This window comes from Numida meleagris, chromosome 4 (genome assembly GCF_002078875.1).
Source record: "Numida meleagris isolate 19003 breed g44 Domestic line chromosome 4, NumMel1.0, whole genome shotgun sequence".
In the NCBI taxonomy this organism is placed as follows: Eukaryota; Metazoa; Chordata; class Aves; order Galliformes; family Numididae; genus Numida; species Numida meleagris.
The window spans coordinates 45,532,478-45,559,609 of NC_034412.1; the positions used below are offsets into that span (position 1 = coordinate 45,532,478).

The 27,132-nt window shown below is 38.4% G+C and overlaps 1 protein-coding gene and 1 long non-coding RNA gene across 10 annotated transcripts in view; one reads left to right on the plus strand and one right to left on the minus strand.

Moving 5' to 3' along the window:
- Nucleotides 1-27,132, minus strand: part of TENM3 (teneurin transmembrane protein 3) — a 355,944-nt gene that overhangs the window by 278,119 nt on the left and 50,693 nt on the right. For 5 of the 9 annotated variants that reach the window (XM_021397105.1, XM_021397104.1, XM_021397109.1 and 2 more), the window contains one exon: nucleotides 15,837-16,115. The exons of 3 other annotated variants lie outside the window; for them this stretch is intronic. In XM_021397105.1, the coding sequence (XP_021252780.1) occupies nucleotides 15,837-16,115 (279 nt within the window). Of the gene's footprint in view, nucleotides 1-11,393; nucleotides 11,444-15,836; nucleotides 16,116-27,132 lie in introns of those variants that run through there. One more of the 9 variants, XM_021397110.1, reaches the window with a different exon arrangement.
- On the plus strand, nucleotides 6,290-15,821 carry LOC110399012. Its single transcript, XR_002438819.1, has 3 exons — nucleotides 6,290-8,598; nucleotides 9,230-9,363; nucleotides 11,416-15,821. It is a non-coding gene; the product is annotated as an uncharacterized LOC110399012 (long non-coding RNA).

Genomic DNA, 27,132 nt, shown 5'->3' on the forward strand with positions numbered 1-27,132 from the left:
AAATACGCAAAAGTAAGCATTCAAACATCACTTATATTTTGTGCAGTAGTTTTACTACAATCTCAAAATACCAAGGGCAATCTAGTTTGTTTTTTTTAAATTTCATAATAATTCATTTAGATTACTTGCAGGATTCGGAAACCCTTACAAATTTATAAAGGTTCCACCTTTATTAAAATTACCATACACATATTTTAATTTATATAGATGTACATGTGTATTTACATATACATGCATTTATAAAAAATGATACTTAACTTTTTCAAATCCTTTCATTAAAGAAGGTTAAAAAGGTAGCATTAGAAAGCATTATCGTGTGCATTTATAAGCAGAAAAAACAAATTCAGAAAGAGAAAGTAATGTGCAAACACAGAGACAGCAAGTCAGGGGCCAAATCAGGATTTCATTGCAGAATCTCTGACTTCAAAGCAAAGACTTCGAAGGCTTGCCACGTGTAAAACTCAGAAGAAATTGATAAGCAGAACAAAAGTCACTGGGATTGGAGTTTAGCTGAGCTAACACTTATGCTTGAGTAATTGCAAGTCATCAGGACACTGAATCTAACCTTAACTTACAGCAGAGTACTCAAGCACTGATTCAGTACTAAATTTAATGGACATAATGAGCCATTATCATCACATCCTAGAGTATGGTACATTTTCTTTGATTATTTCCACAGACTATCCAAAACTCAAGTCCACTTAGCTTGTGAAGTCTGATGAGAGCACAGCCTGAGGTAATACAGACACAAAAACAACACAGAAAAGATTAGGTCAGGCTTGATTTAACAAGCAAAAGTAAAGTAGGACTACAATGGTAGAAAAGGTGGTGGGTGCTTTTTTGGAGCTGGTGGGCAGGTTGTTTGTTCATTTTAAAGGCAGCGTAGGATTGTCACTTATTTGGCATAAAAATATGCTACCGGGTCTTTTTTTAATCTCTTTCTGGAGAGGAGAATCATAGTTCCATACAAGTAAATCCAGAGTATGAGAACAAACATTCAGAAAGCTTTTTGTTTTCAGAGGTGACTGCAATATTTTTCTTCCTTACCTTTTAGTGCACTCTATTCTGAATCTAATCTGTTTAAATCACATTAAAAACTGGATTTTGAGATAATTGATAGCACTGTGTCAGCTAAATGATTAATTCAAATCCATATTAAGAATTCTGGTGTAACCAGAATCAGCACAGAACCATGTAATGCAGTTCCCCAAGAGACGCTGTCTCATATTTACTGAGCACAGATATTTTCTCACTGAAAACAAACCCCAAATCTTTTGAGTTCAATTAACTCTCCAGCTGTAACAGAAGTGCATTACAGTAGATTCCTTTTTAAAGCAATAATTTATCAGAATACTCCTTAGTGCTTTTTTCATAACGTTGAAATATCTCCAAAAAGAGGATGAAAAATTCAATTGTTTAGAAGTGATCAGAAAAGAGAAGAAATCCACTCTAAACTAAGGCAAGCTGATCAACTTTTCAGAAAAAGCAATAGATTTGATTTGCACAGACAAGTAACTTGTAAAAAAACAAGAAAGAAATGAATTGGTGTTTTCTTTTTTTAAGAGCAATGTGCTAACTAGAAGCATATGGACTTTGTTTCTGTACTTTCAATATTGATATAGCTGTTTAAATTTGTTCTCTGAGTCCTGGAAGTGCAAAGATGATTCACTGGTTAAGGAGAATGCTGTTAGTGCATTTACTGCAGAAAATTCAGCATCTTATGGTTAAGTTCAATTAACAGCTTTATCTGATATGTTACTTTAAGAAAAAAAAAAGAACAAAAAACCAAGCAGATAGAAACAAAGAGTTCCAATATATTTTTTCAAAAATGTAGTTGGGCATTTGTCACAACTAAAACTGCATTTCTAGATGTATGCCTGTGTCACTAGATTGCAGAGCCATTTAGGTATCCCTGAGAAATAATGCGTAGGATCATGGGGACTCCAATATTATTGTAATTTAGGTGATGTTAAAAAGCAGGGATCCCCCAAGTTATTTAATGTTATGAGCTATTAATTGCAGACAGCAACGGAAAGAAGTAATTTTTTTTTTACCGAGTTGTTTATGAAGCCAATTTAAAAGCCATTATATGGCTATATGTAGATGATAGTGAATCTCTCTTTTTAAAGACAACGTACCACATCTAAAAACAACAGGCTGTTGTCTGAAACTTGACCTTGTGGGAAATAATGATTGCAACTACTAAATAACAAAAGGAGTTTTTTTTTCTCCGTGGCCATGAAAAAAAGTAATTCAGCCTTTTTTAGCCAGTACTTCAGCTAAGAGTTAGAGGGCTCAGCTGGCAGGCATGGCCATCTTCTGGCAACCTAAAAAACAACAGAGGAGTGACACAGCTACATAAAACTGCCTCGGCAGCATCAAGCTGGCAGAAGGAATGGCACTAAAGTCAGCCTTGAAGGTGTAAACCTCAGAAGCACCGAGACTGGATAAGCATCCTCACCACCCTGTGAATGAGAAATTTATGAGCTGGATAGACAGTTAGGTGAACGTAAGGAAAATACTGAGAAAGAGTAATAAAAGACTGAGCTCCCGGGCTTAACCTCTGGCTGACAGGTCGCCAACAAGCAACACAGAGGTGGAACAGTCACAACTCATTCTATCTACGCTGAGCTGGCAGTCACTTTGACTTTGTTCACTCCCCGTATGAAGTCAACACTGCTGCATTTTTATGTCATGGAGGTTGTTAGATATGAATAAAAACAGGCACATGAACTCTCTCCCTGTTTGCTTCTACTCATGACCGAGTGGCCAGCACATCCCAAAACAGTCTAATAAATTGCATTTGGGGATAAAAGAGGAATACTCTCATACATCGAAAAGACTTCTATCTCAAAATCAGTATTCTTGCAAACTATCTTCCAGAAAATTACTAGCACTGTATGCATTAAACCAACGCCTGCTGAGGACCCACCAGATTCCGAAATCTTCAAAATATATTTTCATGTTTATGAAGTACTGACGTAAAATTTAAACAATCAACTAAGTTATTTAGTGTCTTTGAGTTTTTCCTTAGGAACAAAAAGGCCTCTGTAGGTTCTCCCCAGTCTATCATATTTCCTGCTGTATTTTTACAGAGCAAATCTCAATTTTGAGTTAAATACAGAAAGGAAATGAGAGTGGGCAAAAATAGTTACAGCCACAAAAATGTGAACCTATTTGCTCATCCATCCATTTACTTCCTGCAACTTCTCCACACCACAAGACATACAAATTCCTCAAAAGCACTCAGGGAATAAGTCTAGGACGAGGATTTCTGCTAAATCCCCCATGATTTTGCAGCTCCAAACAGAATCAATGAAAGACAGCTGAGGCAAAACACAGTTTATCTGTGGGGCAAATAAGAGTCTTGGAGCAACAGACTTCTTTACCCACTTTCACAAGTCTTTCTACAAACTTAGTCAACATTCTCTTATTAATTTGATTTTTATAGGAAGGATTTTTTAATAGCACTTAAATGATTTAGGAGCACAAGTCCTGTTACAACTTGTGAGGATTTGAACTCTAAATCTCTAGGACACTTTCCAAAAATTTCACTCTATCCATAAAATGGAGAAACAATCATTGCTTTCTGCCTTCTAACTACACTGATACAAGGACTAAAAGGAATATCTAGTACTGTCCCTGCATGAACTCCTCATTTTTCCAAGGCTCAAGAGGCTAATATAGCCTTATCATGACTTCAGGTCAAAAGATTGAGTCTAATGGACCACTGAAAGGAATTAATTTCAGAGCTCAGGACCTTTAATTGAGAGCAGATGGTGCCTAGTCCCTATAAATTTAAAGTCTGGGGCCTGTTAACAAAAGCATCTAATCTCATCTCAATTGCCATAAGCAGTCAGGATCCAGCAATATTGAGTTTACAGAACAATATAAAAATCTCGTACAACTCCACTGAAAGCAAACAAGCAGCAAAGACAGTTAATGAAAAAGACATCATATGTTCTCTGCAGCTAAAGTGGTTAAGGGAACGAGCAGCAGAATTCCCCACTGAGTGCAGCTTTTAACCAATTTTAAATAAATCTCCTTATAGGACATACAGTGATCATGCAATGAAGAACTTAGTGGCTTGAACAATTCTAGTCAACTGTGTATGGAAGGTGACTGAATACCATCCATCTAGTCACATACTGATGACAGAGGCTATTCTCTTCCAAATCATTTTGAACTAGGTATCTTCAAAATTTTGAATATATAAAAGACCCTCAAAGATTATATGATATCTTGACTCATTGAATAGCTTTATTCAATAGCAAGCAGAAAAGACAACTCAAATGTCCTCCAATAACTTAATTTTGCCAAAAAGGATCTCGAACATCTAATTTCTGCTGTTTTTCTACAAACTGCACAGGTGATCAGTTTGGCTCAGTGAAACCCACTGCAAAAAGAAATTCAAGTTTTGTACGGAATTCTTCTTTAAACCGCCTGTCCCAGGTGCAGACTGAGACCCTATAGTAGATCATTAGCAATGATATAACATATTATTTATACTATAAAACAGTTTACAGGAGTATGGCACTTATGAAAGAACTTCTTTCTTCAGCATATAGTAGGTCAGCGGCAGAGTGTGTAACGTCAGAATAACTTTCCTTTGCCTGTGTTCATGACTGCATACAGATTCATTATAGACATGTTTTGAAGTTTCTAGATTACTTGAAGAAGAAGAAACCTGCCTTTAGCCCTCTATGTTTAATCCGTACAAAAAAGTATGTATAAGCTGTAAAAATAAAACGGTATTAGAAAAGGTCTTGTAAGGATAATATGCATACATATGCACATTTACACATCTATTTTACCCCAAAGGGTAGAAAGCAACCACAGTATGGTCACCTGGAGCAGGCAGCCTGTTGACTTGACTCTGTAGTGTCCTGACAGTGAGTAACATCTTTCCAAGTCAGTTGCTCCCGAAGTGGAAGCACTCACATTTTGTCTCAGATGTACCAACTCAGCAGCCACAGTACCCGAGGGAGGGCTCAGCCAACAGCTGCACAGAGCCTCCAACCCTAATAAAACTGGTAACCATTGTGGATGCTTTCATTGAGGATGTAAGATACATCTGTTAACCAGTTGCGTATTCAAAAGTTAATCTGTAATTAATTCACATTGTTCTCCTTATCTTTCCTAATTCTCATACTGTGGTTTTACAACTAGGAAATTAAAAAATAAAAAAAATAAAACAAGATCTTGGTAAGTATTTTGCAAATTCCCAAGTACCATGAAGAATCCTGGCCTAACACATAACGAGTGCAGCAGGCATAGAAGGCTCTTCCAACTGAAAGGTTCCAAATGTGAAGGGAGAGAAAATGATTCTCCTTGACGTCACTGTGCCAGTAACACTCTTCCCTACAATGTACAAGTGAAAACAACAGTCAACTGGACACAAAGCTTATACAATTTACCATGAAAGTGCTGTTCACAATGAGTGGGAAAAAAAAAATAATAACAAGCACTACTACTTCTTAACAAATATTTCCTTTCCTGAGGTCCTGACATTGCATCTTCTTCCAAACCGGACTGAGAAAAAAATCTTAAATTTTGCCAACTAATCAGGCAGATTACATAAATGAAAGTTCCTACAGGTTCAACAGATATATTGTTTTAATAATCATAAAAGGAATTCATTTCCAAATTTCACTTGGTATTTAACTTCAAGCTAAACTGTCATCTGAAATAAATAGAACTTTTCACCCAGAAAGGATCAAAATAAATCTACACATGGGTTTAATAACAGTTAGTTTTTAAAAAGATGTCTATTCCAAAAGCATTTAAGGCCATTTTTTATTAAAAAAAATATCTTGTATCTTGACAACTTCAAGTCTGTGCTTAATTTCTCTATCTAATATTTGACCAGCATACAAGGACAGTAACCTAGGACTGCTACTGATTTCCTGACAATAGCACAGCCTGCATTTACTTTAAAGACAAAATTGCTATTATTTCTCAGTGACATTATATTTAATTCTACAAGAAAATACAAATAAAATCTTACTTCAAATCAAAATCATAAGGTTTAAAAATGCTCTGTAAACAACTGAATATGAATGTCTATTCTCTATAAAGAACAATTATTTAGACTTTATACCATTAATTCAGTTTTGCCTAATGATTATATAAATACATACATAACTTTATATCAGTATGTGCATATGTACACACGCACCCTTATACCCATGTAACTAATAGGAGATGAAGGAAGCAGTGGCTAAGAAAGTTGCTTTCAAATGACAGTAGATGAAACAATCTAACAGCTCTGACAAGATTTTTTTTCTCCTTTTTATTCCAGTGATAATTACATCAATAAACCTGATTCAGCAATTCTGTTGCTCTCTAATTCATTAATTAAAACAATTTACTGCTACCACTGTGATTTTTTCAAGGACATCAAAACAACATTCCAAATCAAAACAGCAGAGATCATCAGTTTATAGATGTGCAAAGCATGCTTTGCTTTGCTTTCATGGCTACCTCACAATTAAAATACTTACAACTCAAATGAAAAAGAACTGTTTTCTCTTTCAGATTTCCTTCTGTAAGCACATCCAGAACACATTTTGTTTAGGGGTTCTAACACCAATACTTGTAAAGCAAGCTTAACATGAATCTATCAAAAGTTAACTATTTACAATTGGAAGAACAATTAAGATATTCATATTATAACGAACTGCAGAGCTACATTCTTATAGTCTTTGTTTTCTAAACCCATTTCCTGTTGATTAATTTTTGGGTCAAATGATAACATGCTTGACTTACAGAAAACAAAACCTGAGGGGAGCTGAACAAGTTCTTCTGTTTATCCTCTCCCACAAAACAGGACTGACAGGAACTACACTGACAAGCTGACCAAAACCAATTCGAAAACATTCTGGATTTTACCTTTAACATTTTAGATGATGAAATATTTGCATGGTCCTCAGCAATCTCTTTCACTGAATTCTCCTTGGAGCTACGTTGTCTGAGCTAACTTCTTTCCACTACTTGTGTCATATGCATCTGGGCCTATTTGCCATATGCCCTTATAATGGCAGAAATATCCAATCAGAACAGGCTAGGCCAAATGTTCTGAACTCTCCCAACCGTTAGTGTCTTATATATAAACTTATGACTGTTCTTGTTAACCTTTCTCTAGACCTCTTGTTGGCTGGCACTTCCCTCAAAACGCAGTGCCAATGCCAGTCACAGAGACACAGTGTTTCAGTATCGGCACTGCTGTGTGCAGTAGTACGGCATATAAATGACATGCTACAAGGTTGTGGAAGAAACCCTCACATGTTGCAGAAAACATTGATGACAAATGTTTACACTTCACTCTAACATGGCTACATGGGAGAAATGCAGAAAGATTTTCTGGCCATGCAGGTCTGGGGACAGGAAAGCCAATGGCTCAACCCCAGCTGAAAAGCACTGGGGCAGAGGAAGAGCTGTTAGTACCAGTTACCCCAGCTGGGCATCCACAAGGCCAAGGGACTGGAAGAGAGTTGTGTGTGGGTGCTGACAGAGCTGATCAATGTCACTGAGAGTCCTTGGAGTGTCATGGCAACAGGAGGAGGTTCCTGATGACCTTTTAGAAGGCAGAAGTCATTTCATCTTTAAGAAGTGCAAGGAGTATATGAGGAGGTAGAGGCAGTCAGCCTCACCCCAGCTCCCCAAGGACAATTACTGAACAAATACTGCTGAAATTACCCTTCCAGGGATCCAGGAAAAGAAAATGCTTGGGAACAGTCAGCATGGATTTACCAAAAGCAAATAATTCCCAAACAACTCAAATGCAGCCTATGATCTGTCTCAGCAAAGGTAGAGAAGTAGATGATTTTTTCTCTTGACTTTAGTAAGGTTTTCAGCATTGTCTATCATAGCATCCTGATAGCCAAGCTGGAAAGAGATTATTTGGACAGGTGGGTTACAAGTGCAGTGTATGGAAAACTGTTTTGGATCACCAGGCAGAAAGAATAGCACTCAGTAGCTCAAAGACAAACTGTTGGCATTAGATAACTGACTTCTTCAGGGGCTAATACTGGGGCTGCTGCTGCTTTATGTTTGTATTACATTCAACATCCTGAGAATGAATAGGATGAAATGTGCCCTCAGCAAGTTTGTGGATAGTGCCAAGTTGGAGAGAGTGATCAACACACTGCAGGGCAAGACTGCCTTTCAGAGGGATCTCAACAGGCTGTGAGAACAGGCAGAAAAAAGCTCATGCATTCCAAAGGCAGAATAACCACATCTCACAGTTCTAGCTGTGAATCTGCTGGAAAACAGCTTTGTAGTAAAGGACCTGGGGAGTCAACCTGAACAGGAAGCTGAGCAGGAGTCAGACTGTGCCCTTGCAACAATAACAACCAACTCCATGGCAGGCTGCCTTTAGAATACCAGCCAGCATACTCTTGGAAGTGAGTAGTTCCCATTTATTCAAAACTTGAAGACTACATCTGGAATGCAATATCCAGTTTGGGGCTTCTCAGTATTCATATGACAATGACAAACTGGCATGACTTCAGCAGAGGCTGAGCAAAATGACCAGAGTGATGAACCCTACAACCAAAGGAGAAGCTGAGAGCACTGCATTTGTTCAGCCTGGAAAAGGTAAAAAGTGGAAATATAACTTTGGTTTTCCATGACCTAGAGAGGTCACAGTTGCAGCAAAGAAAATTCTGATTAGATATAAAGGGAAAAGAAAAATCATGAAGAAGCTGGCAAAGCACAGGAACAATTGCCCAGAAATTATGTAGAAATCTGCCTTGGAAATTTTCAAAACTGAACTGAATAAGGCCTCAAGCAACCTTATCTAAATTAATGTTAGTCCAGCTCTGAGCAGATGGTTAGACCATATGACCTACAATATCCTTTTAAACTGAATTATTCTATTATTTTCTAAAGGACTGTGATCCAGCCACGTGTCTTTCTCACATTCTTTTGGAAACTGATTATTCTTATGTAAATGTAGGTCTTAGCACTTGTATTTACTGAATATATTTCTTCATATAGAATCATATTTCCCAGCTTTCACCCTGTACTACTAAGTGATTTTCTCCAGGTTACAATGCTCGGTTTGTATTATCCAAGCCATTAAGAAAATCTATGGCACAGTACGTGGAGCACTACTTGATTCAGCTTGCCAGCTCATGAAATAGTATTAATCATTCTTCATGCATTTTTCCAATGATTTCTACATTCATCTTGCAATAATGAACCTAGACCATGTGTCTCTGTTTAGGAGTATGTCTGGACTGAGATGAGGTCAAAAGCCTTCCTAATGTCAAAAGCCCTATTATGCGAGAATCTGCTCCTTTTTCCTTACCAAAGAGGGGCTTACGCTATCACAGAAGGGAATCAGTATCAAGTGTTCAGGTAGGTGACAAGACTTACTTCCCCACAAACACATGCTTATTGTTACAAAGCATAAACTTCTAAAGCTCTTTTGTTCTTGTAGGATGTTACCTGGCTAACTGATTAGACTGGTTCCTTCTCCTTCCCTTTGCCCCTTCGGGAGTTGTCCTTTCTATTTTTTTTATTTTTGCCTTCTGGAACCATACCCACCTTCGGTGATGTCTCAGACATGAGTCATAAAAAGCCCAGAGGCTATGGGTGCTCTATACATGCAGGACAATTTTTTTTACTTAGGTAACCTCTAATCCTTTATTTAATAGTACAAATGTTAGCAACATGATCAGTTACTCTCTGAGCAAATGCTGAAACAAAAACAAGAAAACTTATGAATAATATATTATCAGTCTTCCTGCACTTCTGAGTAATAAATTAACTATTTGGTGTACACAAACATGAATGCTAAGGAAAGGAGAGCATCTTCACTTTATTGCCTATTATATCTTATAATTGAATCACAGAGTTATAGAATGGTTTGCGTTGGAAGGGACCTTAAAGATCATCTAGTTCCAACCTCACTGTATGGACACCTCCCACTAGAACAGGTTCCCCAGGGCCCCATCCAACCTGGCCTTGAACACTTTCAGGCATAGGGCATCCACAGCTTTTCTGGACAGCCTGTGCCAGTGCCTCACCACTGTCTGAGTAAAGCATTTCTTCCTTATAGCTAATTTAAAATTCCCCTCTTTTTGTTTACAACCTCCTTTCCTGTCACTACACCCTCTGATAAAGAGTCCCTCTGCATTTTTCCTTAAGTACTGGAAACCTGCAATTAGTTTTTCCCAGAATCTTCTCTTTTCCAGGCTCAACAGCCCCTACTCTCCCAGACTCTCTTCATAGCCTCTTTCAGCTACACCTTTGTAAACTCCTCCTGATGATTCTGACCTTGCTTCCATTTTCTGTGGGTTTTTTTTTTCCCGAAATTCAGATCTCTTACAAAATTCTGCACTATGCTAGATAGTCTTTAAACACCTCTTTCACCATTTCTCAACATTAGGATGATTTATAGTCTTGATAACCAAGACTGAATTCTTTGAAATTCCCTTTTTAGATTTGTTTTCTTTGCAGAACCCAAGTCTAATTTCAGTAAGCTGTTGCTAAGCCTACAGTTCCTGTGCATCAGAAGATTTTGCTGGATGTATTCAGAGTGTCATCATCTGTCCTGATGCCCTATACCATCATATAAAGATCATACGAGCACCATTAGGATGGATCTTTGGAATTTCAGCCACAAGTTAATAGATGCTCATACCTCTGAAATGCAGAAGATCCAAAAATGTTATTGGAAAAGGTCAGCCTGGCTGATCCCTCTTATGGCTACCACTAGCCAAAAGAATCATCAATATAATTTTCAGTTGCATTAACTGTTAACACTAGGAAGATTTACTGAAATACATCCACAGATGTGCAACTATAATACAACAAGCTAAATATTGGCATAGAGGCAGAAAATGTACAATAATATTGCAGAAAACTGGGGACAACTCCTTTTGCGAATGTATTTCTGACCACGTGCATGTAACCAAAGAAAAATGCATATTCCTGTTTAGGTACTAAATATTATTTCAGAGCTGAGTTCTGTCAACAATAAAACAGATGGATTTCCTGGCCATGAAATTTCTTAGCAGCGAAGCAGGATTTAAGAGATATTGGCATGCTTAATGAGGGGTAGATAATTGCTAGATGGAATACTGTGGGAAAGAGTGAAGAAGCTGTAAATGGTGGTATGGCAGTAAGATGAATATTCAATTCATCAGATATGTGGCTGGTTTTGATAAGTAGCCTCAGCTTTTGCCTAGTAGGTGCCAAGCAGCTCCTGTTCAGTAGAGCTCTTCCAAGTTTTGCCTTAGCATAAAGAAGGTTGTTAAACGTGTGAAAACGTGTAACTCCTTCCTGAACGATGTGCATTATTTAAGAATGCAGAGTTCAAGTACGTGTTATACATGTATTGTGTTAGTAAGAACAGATTTAAAATGTCATGACAAGTATCTTACCAATGAATTTCTTGGTTTTCAGAGATCTGAATGCCAGTAAATTCACCATTCTGGAAGGACAAGAAAGTATTAGATTCACACGAGTGCTGTCTTCTGAAACTGGCTGAAGTTGGAGAAAGGAAGCAGGCAGGTGCCCAAGCTGCAGATCAGAAGATAATTTTTCTTCACAGAAATCCTCAGCAACGGACATTTTGCTAGCAATATCTGCTTTTCCATAGCTGTGAAAAATGGGTCCAAGTTTCAAATCATTTATCTAACCAATTCAGAACGACTGCCTGAGGCCATGATCTCATACTCCTTTCTCTATTTCTTTTTTTTCCCATTTTATCACTTCCTAATATCCTCCAATATTTTTTCTTTTTAAACTAATCTCAAACGGTGCAAAACTTTCACTAAACAAAAAAATAAACCTCCACATTCTAGTGCCAGTGCAAGTGTACACCTAGTTACTCTCTGTGGATGTGGGCATGGTCAACTGCGTGGCACACATTGATCTGCAATCTAATTCTTAGAAACACTGTTAATACTGCTTCCAAAGGGATAGAAAGTGGTAAGGGCCTGCTTAAGACTGAAATGACTAAACTCTTTTCAGTCACAATTATTGCCATAGCCTGAGCTATGTAACTTTAAAAAAATAAATAACTAAATAAAAGCACAATCCTGTAAGGAGCTGCACTTTAGGAATAACTAGCTCAATTAGCCATTGTGTTTTGACTAACATCTTTCTGATGTCACATAAAGTCAGAGAGAGCAGTTTAATGGATTTAAAAATAATTCAAATAACTATGCAAATTCTAAGATACCTTAAAAATATAATGACCTTTTAAACAAAATGGTTATCTGAAACTTAACTGTAACTTCTTGCTCATAGTCTGCTGGAATACTAATCAATTTTAAAATACAAGCTTTAGTAATCTTAGAGCATACTAAAAAAAAAAGTTACGGGCATGCGTATAAAAGACGGACTACTTGAATTTCAACACCACAGCTCCTAGAACAATTAAATACCGCACATTTCTTGAAGCAGCATTTTGAAACAGAAAAGCATGCATATCATGCTGATCCATTTACTGATCCATTTTTAAGTAATGCGTTATTTTTTTGTTGTTTGTTTCCTTTTGTCTCCAAGAGAACTGCAATGAGAATGGAGAAGACTAAAAAGCACATGAGTGCTTGGTGTGCTCCAGTTGATATATCATGCTGTACATGACACTGGTAGGCTGCCCAGACTAACAGATGCAGGACCTCCTTCAGAGAGGCTGACATGACAAATCTCCATGAATGTGATGCCAAGAGTCATATACGGAACTTGAACAAGCTCAAAGTAAAGTATTTCCTTTTTAGAATGATTTACACTAAGCAATAATCCAAACCTCTGAGGTGAAAATCTATATACCTTAAGTTTGGAAAACAGTTCCGATGTTTTCTATACAAAATCTGCTGGCATTCACTAGATTATTAATGTATTTAAAACTATGCAATGATCATTTAAATCTGTGGTTTTTGTTTATTTTATTTATTTATTTATTTTAAAGAAACTTTTAATCCTGCCAATATGATGGAAAAGCTTAGATGGCTTCTGTAAGATCTTAGAAACAAACCTGAGACCTCCAGGAATTGAAGTTATTATCCTCAACAGATTGTTTCCTCTCATTCATTGTAATTATGCAGCAGAACCTAGAGTTTTGCCTTTCTGAGGGAGATGCAGTCTACAACTATTTCAGAAAAACAAATATACCCAACAATTAAAAGGAAGGAAAGGAAATTCCATTTTGATGCCAAGCTTCTGTTCTTACCTAACTGACGAGAGAGAAAACCTTAATTTCATTCAGCAAATAGTTAATCCTAATTCATAAACCTGTAGGACAAGTGACAATTCTCATCATCATGAATGGTAAGGACTATTTAAAGCCGCAAGGAGTTTTCCTGGGTGAAGAGCAGCATCACTCAAGAACGAAGGCCTTTCAGGCGAGGAAAGTGAGATCTGGTGTTGTGCTTTGCTTATTATAGCCTGTTGCTCCTTACCTGCTTTAGAGGTAAATATATAACACAGAAATGTGTATATCTGTAAAACAATTCCATTGAAATTCAATCAGGAAACTTTCAAACACAGCAGAGAAGAGTGGCTGAAAAGCTAGTTTTGGATTCAAAGCTTTATTGTATCTGTCAGATTTTAACCACATGCTAGCACAGCTATTAACCCCAGGCCATAAATTAAGAAAACTCGCACCTGCAGTTTGGTCCTTATATTAGAGCACCTGTGCCTGCCAGGACAGTATTGCTTCCCTGCCTTTAAATTATATTTTTGATTCTACTGTGAGCATTTAACATACTGATTCCAACTACATTTATAAAATCGCTTCTGAGCCAAAACTTCCAGGTTCAGTGGAAACAAAAATCCTGAGAAAAATACCAGAGAAGATTAAGCTTTTCACCACTTCCATAACATCTGCAGCGAAACGGGGACCCGTGACACGGTCTGAGTTATACATGTTTCATAGCCCTAGGGGACTTTCAAGCCATCAAAATTTCATTAGCCTCACAGCAGTTCTAGTACCTCCTTAAGCTGGACTGCTGGCCTTCCTATCAATAAATAAATCAACTGTAATCCTTTTTAGTGACTAAACTCTTCTTTGAAGTTATATCAAACATCAGACACTCTTTGCATGATTTTAACCACTGCAGAGTAGTGCTTTTTCTAACATATTCAGCTTTCTCCCACACAAAATATAAAACAAAACTCCAGTTTTCCACTGACAGAGGGGATTTGGTAACAATATATTTTGCCTTTTTAATTTTTTTAAAAGAATTATTATTAATTTGAAGTTTATTAATGAAGTATATCTTAGCTGAAGCGGTGACCTCTAGGATAAAGTATAGATACAGCTCTCTTAAGGATATTGTATGCGTGTGTATATACACATGCATAAAAAATCATTAAGCTAGGGTTTTACAAAAGACTCAAGGCAGTCAGTTTCAGCATAGACCTTTCTTTTTTTCTAGATTGCTTTGCAACCAAAGTATGAAGAGTCATTCAGCAGAATCTCCACTGCCAAAAGGAGGTAAGCATGTGCTCCTATCTTCCTCCTTCAAAGCCTGCCTCTTCCCTAAAGTAAATTTTCCAAGCATGAGACAAAGCTGTTTTGAACATGGACAGCTGCCTCCTCAGGTAGCATGCAGCATTAATTCCAACACAAGAAGCAAAATCCCCTTTGAGGTGGATGTCATGCACAGGTGTTTTCAGCTAGAACCAGCAACCAAGGCAGGAAAGGCAATGACTACAACAGCTATGGTTCTGCAGACTCAAAATGAAGTTGAAACAATAAATAAGTAGGACAAAACATTATTGCTTGTAGTTTAAAATGAAAGCGGTGTCCTTCTTTCTTTCTAAGTATCACAATAAATACTCCCGCTGCCGTTTACCACAATATGTTAAAGCTGTTGCCAGAAGATAGAAATAAAATTGCTCCAGCTTTGGTACAGCTGAGCAGTCACATTTAATAAATTAATAAAATGAAGCTTAGACATCTAGGCAATAGCCTTTGCTCTAATTTTCATTTTTACTCATTTTTCTTTATTCATCTTAGAATCTGTCACATAGGAAGTCATGAAGTTAATAGAACAAGCGTATTCTACTGAAGCTGAAAATCTTCTGCAAACAAAAAGAAGTTAAAGATAAAATGTTTTCTAACATTTGTGCACTTAGCATTTAACATCACATCAGGTTCTGTTCATAACCTCGAGTTGAAGCAAAAGATTTTGCAGAGCTTTAAAAGTGAATCAAGTCAATTGCATTAACCTCTTTTCATTTAAAAAGCTAAGCCTTAATATACAGTGGTCATACCCCACATCCTACAAAGCTGCTGTTTAGATTTATTTGCAGATTTTAATTGCACAGTAATCCAGTCCCCTAGGCACATCAAAGGCCACACGTCCCTCTTCACCACAATTCCAATTGCTCTCATCAGCTAGTAAGTTTAAAGCACGATCAAATTTGTTTTCCAATCACATGAGTCCTGTTAATAAGCTATTCTTTGTGTTCATTCATCCGTTCTAAGATTCTGCAACTTCTCTGAGATGTCTTAAAAGAGGAGTTTACAATGAAACCTTTGATTGCAAGCTGGCCTCGGGGATCAACTTTATCACCACTTACTTTGCTGCTTCCCAAAGGGTAACAGGTGAAATGGCCCAAGATAAAACAGAGCTAATCTTTTTTTGTGATGAAACTCTTCCAAAATTACAGCCAAAACATCAAGCCCAAAGCTTTTATTAGTTAGGACTGATAGTGAATATTGACTTTTCTGGGAAGGGGAGGAAAAAAAATAAGTAGATAAATAATTCAAGGCCATTCCTTGAACTTTTAATGACTTGAAATGATTGACTGTTAACCAAAACAGCAAATAAAACATTGATTTATATACGTGCATATGTGTAAGAACTTACCATTTTCACTGTCGGACTTGTTCTCGTGTTCGGTATCAGTCAGAGTGAGGGCTGAGTTGGAACGGCTCGACAGACAGGAGCTGCGCCCTGACTTGACCCCCCTGCCCCAAAGTCTCATGGCATGCTCTGGAGACATCACTCCTTCATTTTCAGTATCAGCATCTGACCCTGCACTGATAGAGTAACCTCTGTGGGGGAGCCCCATTTCCGCACAAAATGCCAGTCCTCGACGAGTTGCTGGTTCACAAACTCCTAACTGCCTTAGGGTAAAATTCTGTCCTGATTAGGGGAAAAAAAGATAACAGAAGGTGAGAATTTAAAAAATAATAATAAATTAAGAAGTTAGAAGTAAAAACTCTTTATGTGTCTAATTTTCTCAGGCACCACATAAGTTGTTTTGTCAAAACTCTGCATGTACTACAATCAAGTGGTTCCTTCTGTCTCCAGCTCTCTGCAGTGCCCCTTTCCATCCCTAGTACCTTAGCACTGTTGTGGCAACTGCTTCAACACATCAAAAGTGTTCTCGTGTAGGAAAGAAACATAACAGAACCCTCAAATGGAGAGAAGCTAATTCAGTGCATGGAAAGATTAGAAGTAAATGGCAAGCTTTTTTTTTTTTTTTTTTCCCTTTTCCTTTTTTACCTTTTTGAAGTGTGAAGCGGTAGAAGGTATTTGTCAGAACTGTCTTTTTTGTCCTGACTGAAGAGGCCCAAACAATGGAATATTTTCCTGTACAGATGTCACCTAATGTGGCACTGGAAAAATTAAATGGGAGTGCAACTCCCTTGGTCTTTACTGGAGCTCTCTGCTCTCCTTTAATGCACAAATGTAAACAAACAGGAACACTGCCTCCCATTACCTGCAGGTCTGCGGTAAGATGGCATTTTCTGTCACCGAATTCTAAGAAACAATTTAGGCTTTTACTGCTGAAGCAGAGCCTGTACATTCTAAGCAGACTTTCAGTCTCTGATTTGGGGCAGAGCAAGAGACATAAGCAAATCCCAAATGACTGTATTAATAAATTAGGTGCGATAAACTCATGACACTGCAATAACTTAGAAGTGTCTAAGTTATGTGACACTCAAAAATGACTGCCTTTTTAACGGCTGTGTCTTCATCCTCCTTTTATGTCTGTAGATTTAAGACGTTGCATGATATATAGACACTTTGCAAGCTCATTTGCATGCCAGCATCCATAATGCTTTTCCATTCTGGCTCACAGTTATCTCAGAGCTCTGAGAACAAATTAGAATACATGCTCAATTTTTGCATCTGATAGGCATCCTAAGTGCTCCAAAATTAGTCGTCTATACATACATGAAAATACGTGTTTGTAAGACCATTAAAGCTTATAATGCAGCAAAACCAGACTCCCCTCAAATAAAAACTAATAGAAAGAATATAAAAATGTAATTAATTCCTGAAATATTAAGAGTTTAAGCATGTCAATGGGCAAGGCATAAAGTGATCCAATTAATTACTTTATTGCTGTGGTCATACAAAGTGGTCACTCTAAGTGTCACTGACTTAGGAGTCAGAACCATAAATGAATTCTGAAAATGAGTTTCATAAATAATGAAAACTAGTTACTACCATTAGGTACAAAGCTAACTGTAGTTATTTGCTGCTGTAAATAAATTTGAGCAGAAATGCCACTGGGGAGGTGCATGTCTAAGCAAATACAAAAGGAGAAAATACATCTATGACTAGGGCTGGACTATATGAAGAGTGCAAGAACAGGCAATTGCCATGTGTGCTCTGGCCATACCTCGCCATTTAAAAACCATCAGGCCATGTCAACGCTCAGGTTTTGTGAGAGCTGGAACTAATAAGAGAAGCAAACAGGCCAAACAAACCGCCCAGCTGTAGCAGTCAGAGCAGAAAAAAGGAAATGCCTACAATGCATCTTTTTTTTAGTGTTTTGGCAAATTTAAGCTAGGGATGACAGCCTGGCCACTGGTGTTGTGTGTGGGATACATTACTACATGAATCTGGGTTTTTCCAGCAGCTCCGGCAGTTGGAGCGAAAGACAGGAGGAACCCACATTCAGGTGTGGGAGCACTCACTGTTACAGATGCAGCACTGGGTTCATCCTAAAAACAATGTTAAGGGAAGCAAAATAGAAAGAGGTGACCCTGACTGACAACAAGACTGCTCGAGTCAGTAACCAAGCAGCCGCTGACCTCCAGGCTATGAGGTTATGCAGTACGCCTATGGCCCTGACATCCCCCCAGGCCCAGGGCTGAGCCGGGGGTTGCAGCAGGATCATGCCGTGGCTGACCACAAGGGCAATGAAGGTCAGCCACAGCAGCACCCAGCTCTGCAAAGCACTGCCCTGCACGCCTAGCATCAGCCACCCGGGCAGACAGAGTGTTTAGAAGAGACTACTGAACCCTTTTAATTTTATTTCCTATTTTAATGACTATTTTTAAGCTCTTAAACAGACAATTATTTATTTCTAAGAGAAATTCTTTTAGGCACTCTACAGGAACACCCGCTGTCACTTTCTGAGGCTCAACGTACCACCTATCTGCTGCTCATGGGTTTTATTTTTTACTTCATTTCACAACAGCCTGCTTTCACCTGCTTTCTCCCTTCTTCCTCCCCTCTTTGGAATGACAAGAGAACCAAAACTGCATGTCACAGGGCCAAATAAAACTCCAGTGCAATTCCGGAGACAGAAAAGGGGTTGTTTACTGCTCTCTCATCACATTCAATATTTTAAAGCTCTTTCACTACACTGAAGTTGTACAGCGTTGCCCAGAAATGCTGTAACAGCTTTAGAGGCATCAGGCTCAATCATCTCCTGAATTAAAGCTTTCCTAAAAGCTTCACTAAGCGGATTGCACACTATGTAAGTTGCCTACACAAATGAAAAACAAACAAAGTTGACATGGAAAAATATGCATTTGTGTACGAATTTATGTCCCAAAGGAAATCATACATATGTAATACAAAGATTTTACATCGTCTTAAGATTCCCTGAAATTTTCAGGATCCAAGAGAAACTGAACAAGGCTGGGGCACAGAATTAATGGGCTGCAGATTGGAACAGGGGCTTTTACCTGCTAGGGAACAATGCTATCAAAAAAACTGAAAAGAAAGTTGTAGGGGCTCAGTGGAAAAACAGTATGAAGACAGGATGTTCTCTCTGCTGTGTTCTTAACATTTCTAATTAACCTTTCCAGGAAGACTTCAACGTGAGGGATTTAATCATCAGTTCCTTATACTATACACACGTTTGTAAGTTCTCCCACTGACAATAGGTGCCTCAACATTTCATAATGACTTAAAAACAACTTGGAGAATTTGTAATGAACTAATTTCAGAGAAGAAAATGCAGAAGAAAGAGTAAAGAGATACGGATAAAGCCTTGTGGGTTTTTTTCCTTTTTTTTTTCTTCCTTCACAAGAAGTATGAAGTGTAAAATGGAAAAAATAAATTACACATGATGTTTCAATGAAATTTGTTTTGGAGACAACTCCGGGGCTTGGGGGCCATCTGGAGTGATGTTTGGTTTAAAAAACTGATAATAACGCTGTTACTACCACTCCACTGTTACGTACTGCCACCTCCCTTGGCTAGGAATATTAATTTACAATTAGCGTAAGGAAGGCTGATGCCATCCACTTGTCCAGATGAACAAATGAACAATATAACTTGAAGATAACTTTCAAGAGCTTGTACAGCCATCACTGTTAAAAACACGGTATTTGCCAGCTGCACACCCACCTGAATGATCAGGAGCATCTCTAACTATGTTAAATACATATAAATAAATTTTAACACACATATACATAAATTTCTCTGCCAGGATCACACAGGTTGTATTTGTCTAGAACAACAAACAATTTTTTAATCAAATAATGCATATATAAACAAATTCAATGTATGCAGAAGTTACACCTTATTTTAGGAAGTCAGGACTTCACAGCTGAAATTAAATGGCAATCTGCTCTACTTGTGCTATAATGGTTTCACTGGCCAAATTGGAGATGTTATTCAGAGACGCCTACAGTAACTCAAGCTTCAAGTTGGAAGTGTTGTCTGTGGAAAACAGTTTTGGAAGAGGGCTACTGAACAGAACAAAAAAGTGTCCATTGGTTCCTCAGCTGTCCATCTTTGCTTTAAACTGGATCTATGCTAACACAGAAATATCCTCCTAAAATGACAAACCACAAAAAAAGGAAAGCAAACTAACAGGTGAACAAAAAATAACCAGCAGAGAATTTGTCAGCATCTTCAGACATTGCCACTGACCTCTGTAATCCATTAACTACTACAAAGTCTACGAGTCAGGTTTAGCAACTACAGATGGTTTTGGAAATGAGTGAAAGAAACGCTCCCAAACTAAAAAGCCTCCTAGAAAACATCTGTCAGGTTAACAATAAAATATACACACAGACACTCCTCTTTCAAACCAGATAAACTGCAGTGTGAGTGCCTTTGCTGCCTTTGGTTTTGCCATAACTGGGTAGAGATAAAACCAGAAGGGCAGAAGTCCCAAACCCACCCGTGTGCATAACTCAACCTTGCGCTGTGTTTGGGTCTGCTCTTGCCTAAGGTTCTGATAAAGTTTCGTTCCTCTTCTGCTGTCTCTGTGTCCTTCATTGCTTGCCAGTCCCTGTTCCAGTCTTAAGACTTGGCAGTATTTTTCCTTTGCATCTTGCCTTCTTCTGTCTGCCCACAACACCTTTGTGCCATTCAGAAATCATTCTCAAATGCATTTTCCCTGTAATCGCTCAGTGGTAATGCATTACAAGAAAACACTAAATTTAGAAAAACAAATTATGAAACAGCTAAGGCAAGACAGATGAAAAACAACATGTGATCGTAGTCCTTGGGAGAACCAATCTTCTCCTTTCTGTTCTTCTCCTCTACATTTCTTTGTTCCTGTACTTAATCCTGATTATTTATTTTTTAACTAAAAGAAGACTAACCTAATTTATTTAGAAAGTAAATGTGGAAAAGTGCTTCTCTCGTTTTTATTTTTTGTCTGCAGACTAGTGCATGGAAACAGGTCCTCACAGTACAATGCTTATCACTGAAATACCATATGAGCAGAACCGATGTCAAAACTGTTGTTGCAAGGACCACGTAGTTTTCTGCTATTTTGATACTGGGAATTACTTTTGTATCCACGCTTAGCTAATACACACAATGGGCACATTTCTTTTATTTGCAGCTCCTTGCCTGGAGCTGATCCACAGCTGATTACTCTCTGCAGAGCAAGAACCAGAACACAGCTACACCATACCTTTGAAACACTTCATCACTTCTGTAAAACCAGGAGCCCCACGCTACTGATTCCACAGTAGCTTGCCTTCCTAACTCATATACATGACAACAATGAAAGAATAGCTCTAGTAACTGCAAATTGTCTGGGCTGATCTCTTTATCAATGCCTAAAAAATACAGCTTTCGATCATATGCAAGTAAAAGATGGAGAAAGGAGTTTTTCTTTGTATGGAATGATAAGCGGCAGAATCGTCCCTTCTGTTCCCAGGTGACCAGACAGTCACTGCTGGAGCACTGAGAGGATGCCATCTCCCTAGATGCTCAAAGCAGAGCTGCACTGCTTTGACAAGAATCCCAAGCAATCCCATAAGATCTAAAACATTATTACCTCTAAATGTCAATTCCAATTGGTTTCTCAAGGAAAAAATGTGTTATTTGTTGTAAATAAAATATGTTTATTCCCTTCTACATTTACTAGTGGCAAAGACAGCACAACAGGCTTTCTAAGGCAGTGCTTTCTGAGGAAAGGTCTGGAGAGGAAGGACATAAAATTGGAAGCAAATGGATAAGAAAACAAGTTTGCAAGAAATGAAAAGATGAAGATTTTAGAAGAAGAACTGGCAAAAGATAGAGGCCCTGCATGTGTTATAAACTTCCGATAAGAAGTGTACAAATGCTGCCTTTACAATTCAGAGTGGTAAGCAGGTAGAATACAGTTACAGAAAAGAGAGAATGAGTAATAGATGCGATACCGTCCATTCTGCCACACAAACTCCACAGTACATACACTAAACAGGATCTTCCAAAGCTGTACTTGCTGAATTCTGTTTGTCAGGATCCAAGGAAGCGCAGTGCAGACTGACAAGTAATACACTTTGCCTGTGTTAACAAATATTTTCTTTCTGATCTGTCTTTTTTTATTACTTCATCCTGATTTTCTTTTCTGGTTATGTGAAAGTTATCTATGAAATTTAAACCACTCTAATCCACTATCTTGTGGTTTTATCCTGTCAGTAACTTCTGTATTTTTCTCCTCGCTCATCACAACCTCCTTCCTTGTCACCTCTTAACCTCTTTCTCGACCTTTGTGCTCTATTCTCTTTTCCATCTTTACCACCTTCTCTTGCCTTATCTGAGTTAGAGGGGAACTGTAAGACTCATTTAGAAGAAAGCTGCTTCTGAATACATTCAGTAAACTACCCAAAACCAAACAGCATTAAATCATATTTTTTCTAAGCAAGCACTAACCATAGAGTTCTCCCATTCATTATGGGCTTTCAAAAGCAGGTAGGGAACAAAGTCACCCTTGCAGCGACTCCTGAGAGTTACTGGCAGTGACATAGAGCTCTCCAAACTGCACTTGCTGTGCAACTTTTGGTAGAAGAGTTTTATGGGAAAAGACCCAAAGTCCAAGTCAAGTCACTTTCAGTGTCTGGAGGGAGCTAAAGTATTTCAAACCTGATATTTAGACTAGTCATGTATTCACAGTGGCGCTAAGCTATAAAATTGCAAGGAAACACCGGTTTTAACACTGGTCTTGGAAACTTATATTTCAAGAAATAGAACAGAATAAATGTAAATGGTAGAGAATATCTACCTGCCACTACTTTTTCAAGTTAGGGTTCAAACATGCAGACTCTTTGGCGTGGTACAGGGGACTCAGTTTTATTCCCTGGCAGGCTTGGGGGTGGCAGGGGGATCTTCAGTACTAATCCACAGATGAGAGCATAAGAAGCATGTCTTAATCTCATATAAGGATAAAGGGCTGTTCATCAAGTCCTTCTGAAGGTATCACAGAGTAAGATTAAAGTCAATTGAAGATAATTTTACAATTGCACAATTCAAAGCTTCAAGCTGCAGCATAAGCAATCGTACTTCGGTAAGTGAATTAATGATTCAAACATTACAGTTCCAAATTGTTGGATTTTAGATAAAAAAATCTGATTTTCTGAATATGATGAAATAATATACAATTTAAATTAAGGAAAACTAGTAGGTCTGTCCAGAACATGGGTGGCAAGGGAAAAAAAGAGGATTCTGCAGATTTAAAACAGAAATTTAACTCCACAAATAGCAAGGAATGCAAAGTCTTGATCATGATAAGAATGACAGTATAGATATTTCAGGCCTCTATCTTAAAGTCTGGATCAAACTGCAAATCATCAACATCTAAGCATCCATTTATTACAAAATACAAATAAAGCCTAAATTTGATAGATGTGAAGAAAATATGACCCGAGGGTAAGCAATGCAGAGATGATGGATATGCAGTCTGCAGAGAGCCTAAAACCACAGATCTGACAGGTATGAACTGCCACATTAAGGTCAGTAGGATGCTAATGACATGACATATGTCTTGGAATGGGGAAGGAAGGTGAGGAGGAAGGAGGCAGCAGGGAAAGAAGCATGCGGAATACAGCCCAGGCTCAATGCTGTCCCTCCAGATGTGGAGGGGAGAACTCCACACCACTACTTCTGCAGGAGGAAAGGTACATCTGCTACCACAAGACAGTGGACACAGAGAGGGATATGTCACAGCAAGGCAGAAAATTTGATTATTTCAACAGGCACTGAACTGGTGTAAAGAAAGAAATGGATCTTATTCAGAATAGCCCCATGCATTTCTATTTGTTGAATTTCATAAACAAATACCTCACATTCATAGGAATCTCTTCTGCAGTGCACGAACAGAATGAGGCACTCAGACCATCAATGGAGGTAAGCACAAGAAATACCAGTAACTAAAACATCCAAGGATTCTGCAGAAAACCGCTATTCCTCCCTCTCTCGTGCACACCTCCCTTCACGTCCCCAGCGGAGTTCACATCCAGATGTAGTGCAGCATAGGCTTAATTTAGATTTTCTAGCAGAAAGCCCATTAAGCTGAAGAAAAGGTTTATGACTGGGACATATCTGTGGCATGGCAAATAAAGTGCAAACAAAACATGAGGCTAATCTGATCTGATGGCTCTTCCATTTCCTCTTTTGGCTTTAATAAGCTATGTAACACTAAGTACTGCCTCTCAAGCCAGTAAGCTGTGACATTTTCGACTACTTTCAAAAACTATCATCTGACTGAGGAATTATTCCTATATTACTTCTCTGCCCCTCTTCCTACATCAGTTTGCTAATAACAGAACAAGTAACCCCCGCAAGCTGGCCCAGAGTCCTGACCCTTGACCCAGGACTCCCCGTCTCCAACTGCATGCTTCTCCAGCTTCGTTCTGTCCATGGACGTTTATACACTGCAGTCATCTTTCGCAGCCATGTGTGCAACTCATCTATGTCCCCCATCCTCTGGTCAGATATTTCCTACGAACAGGAGCAGCATACGCATCTTGCTACATGAGCTACAGAAAGATATAAGGGCAATGGCAGACCTTCTAGAACATCTTCTATTCCATGAGGCTGAAAGTCCTCAGGGAGGACCTTTGTTCACCTTAAAAATCTGTAATCATTATGATCGAGAACTTCATTCTCTTCTTTTGCAATTGGGCAGGTACAGGATGAGTCTTTCACTCTGTGGACCAAGGCCATGCAGAAATGCCTGATCAAGCAGTGTACTGCCAATAACCAAGGTTGATTTTTCCCAAGAGAATCACAAGTGCCCTTTGTCTCCAGATCCATAGCTCATCTACAGACCATGACCCTCCAGGGGCCAATTTCAACTAGATGAAAACCTTAGAGAAAGCACGTGCGTCACTGAGCAGGAGCTAAATATACTCTTAATCAAATGAAATGTGAAATGTTTTCCTTACTATCACGCTGCAGCTAAGAGAATAACTTTAAAAGTCAACAGATCCTTATCACCTGGAACCTGAAAACCAATTAACTTCTTATTGTTGCTTTAAGAAGTAACTAGTACAGCAATGTAAGATGACAATATTACTTAGCACTTACAGCGCCTTTCATCATCAAAGCGTTTTGCAAACATAAACTAATTAATCTTCCCAACACTTCTGTGAGGTGGGCAATTGTTATTATACATGTATTACAGAGAAGAAAGAAAAAAAGCACCGCTGGCAGAAGGTTACGTGCTTACCTCAAGGCCACAGAATTACTGAGCACGTGATGGCACTCTATGCTTCTCACAGAAGTTACCTGCTTAAAGCAGGAGGATGCTGCAGGTGGCTGTGTTTTAGCATAACAAAAAAGTGTCTGCCAGAATCACAGTAAGGACACGTTCTGCACTGCAGCTTATAACACAGAGCTCTAATTCTGATAGCTGCCCTGGATTTTCAAAGATGGCACTTGCCATGTCACTGGCAATTAATTTGCTCATCGGGAGATTGCAAATTCACTTGTGTATCATTTCATACCTCCTTGTCAATAATCCACACAGCAGGCTGATGCAGTTCTGGTGAGAATCCTTGCCTACCTGACAGTCAAAACCAGCTCACTGATAAGGCACAGGTAGTGGAAGCTCCAAAGTGATCTGATCCACCTGCTCTCCCATTGCCTCTTAAGGAAAGGCTTGAAGTACGTGAGCTTGGGGTTCGAAATCATGACCATTTAGATCCTTTAATCCCGCAGTTGATATTTATGGTGACTGAGAAGATTAATCACTTGGCTACCCAAATAAGTCATTTTAAGTAGCTAATATTTAAAAAAGAATAAACTTTGATGTTGACGTCCTGTTACGTTAGACTAGAAATTGTAATTCATGCTTCAGGTTTCTGAAACCTTAAAAATGAATCCTTGACAGTGTTTATCATCTTCAATAATAACATAAAATTGTCCTAACATATATATCACTATTTCAGGTCCTCCTCTTACTGAACCGTGAGATTTTTCCAGCACCTAAATCTAATTGTCACGGAGCGGCAGCTGAACAGCGGCTACGATACATCAGCACAGTGTAACGTACTGTAAATGGCTTTGCTTTTCAGCAGCCTCATATCAGTGACCCAGCATACTGTGATGAAAAGAAATTCCTTTTCTTTGCTTGTTTGGTAAGTCCAGCCCCTCTCTTTGCAGGCTCAAGGAGTTACTAGGCTCCTAAGAATTCCAGAACAATACAGATATAAAAAAAAAACAAACAACATATGAGTACTTTCTCCTGCAAAACTGGAAGGGGCAGCATGAAAAGGAATTTGTGTTGAGGCTCTGCCGACAGCAAATTGTGCTGAATGATAAACACAGAGAACTCATGCTCGGCGCCAGTTAGAAAGACCAAGTAACTTTCCCTCCAGGCTAAACTACAGATGCCTCAAGCTTTCAAAAAGTAAAAATTTAACACAACCTGCACTGCCTTGTCAGCCCTTCTTGTAGCAAAAGGTGTCCTGCAGCTCAGCTTCTCATCTCACATTGTTCATGAACAGTGGTAAAATTATTTTGTGTGTAAATAGGAACACACGTAAATCTCAGCGTACTGTGCCAACTGTGCCTCCCACCCCCACTCCAAACTTCACTGACTTGGCACATGGATCCCATTACAGCATCATAATTTTGCCTTGCAACAAAAAATTCTTTGAAACAGAATGATGGCTACTTAACAGACATTGCAGAGTCCTCTCCTCCTTTCAAAACATATCTGGCAATAAATAATACACAATTTTTGCTGGCCTGTATTTTTCTTGCTAACATAATACACCCGCATAACAAGCCTTTCAGTTCTTGCAGTCTTCCAGATTTGATTCATGATCGACTTGAAATTGTTTGCAAAACATTATACTATTAATTCCAAGTATTTTTTTAAAATGCAATTTTAAAAATACAGTTTGCTCTCTATAGTTCTGCAGTCCTTCCCTCCTCATCCATAATCACACAACACTTCCAAGTATTTTCGCATAGCAGTCTCCTATGCACATTTTATCACTTTGCAAAGCAATTTAATTTTGTAAACAAAGGAATTTCTCTCTGAGCAACAGAGAAATTCAACGTTATATATTCAGCTTTATTTCCGAATTCAGTGAGATACTTGGGCATATTCCAAAGTATGAGCATTTAGGTTCCTGAATTCAATTAAAGAAGTTGTGCATTTAAATCAGACTGCTCATTACAGTTGGATACTTCAAAGCATAAGTAAATAGGTATCATCTTCCTCTCTAACACAAAC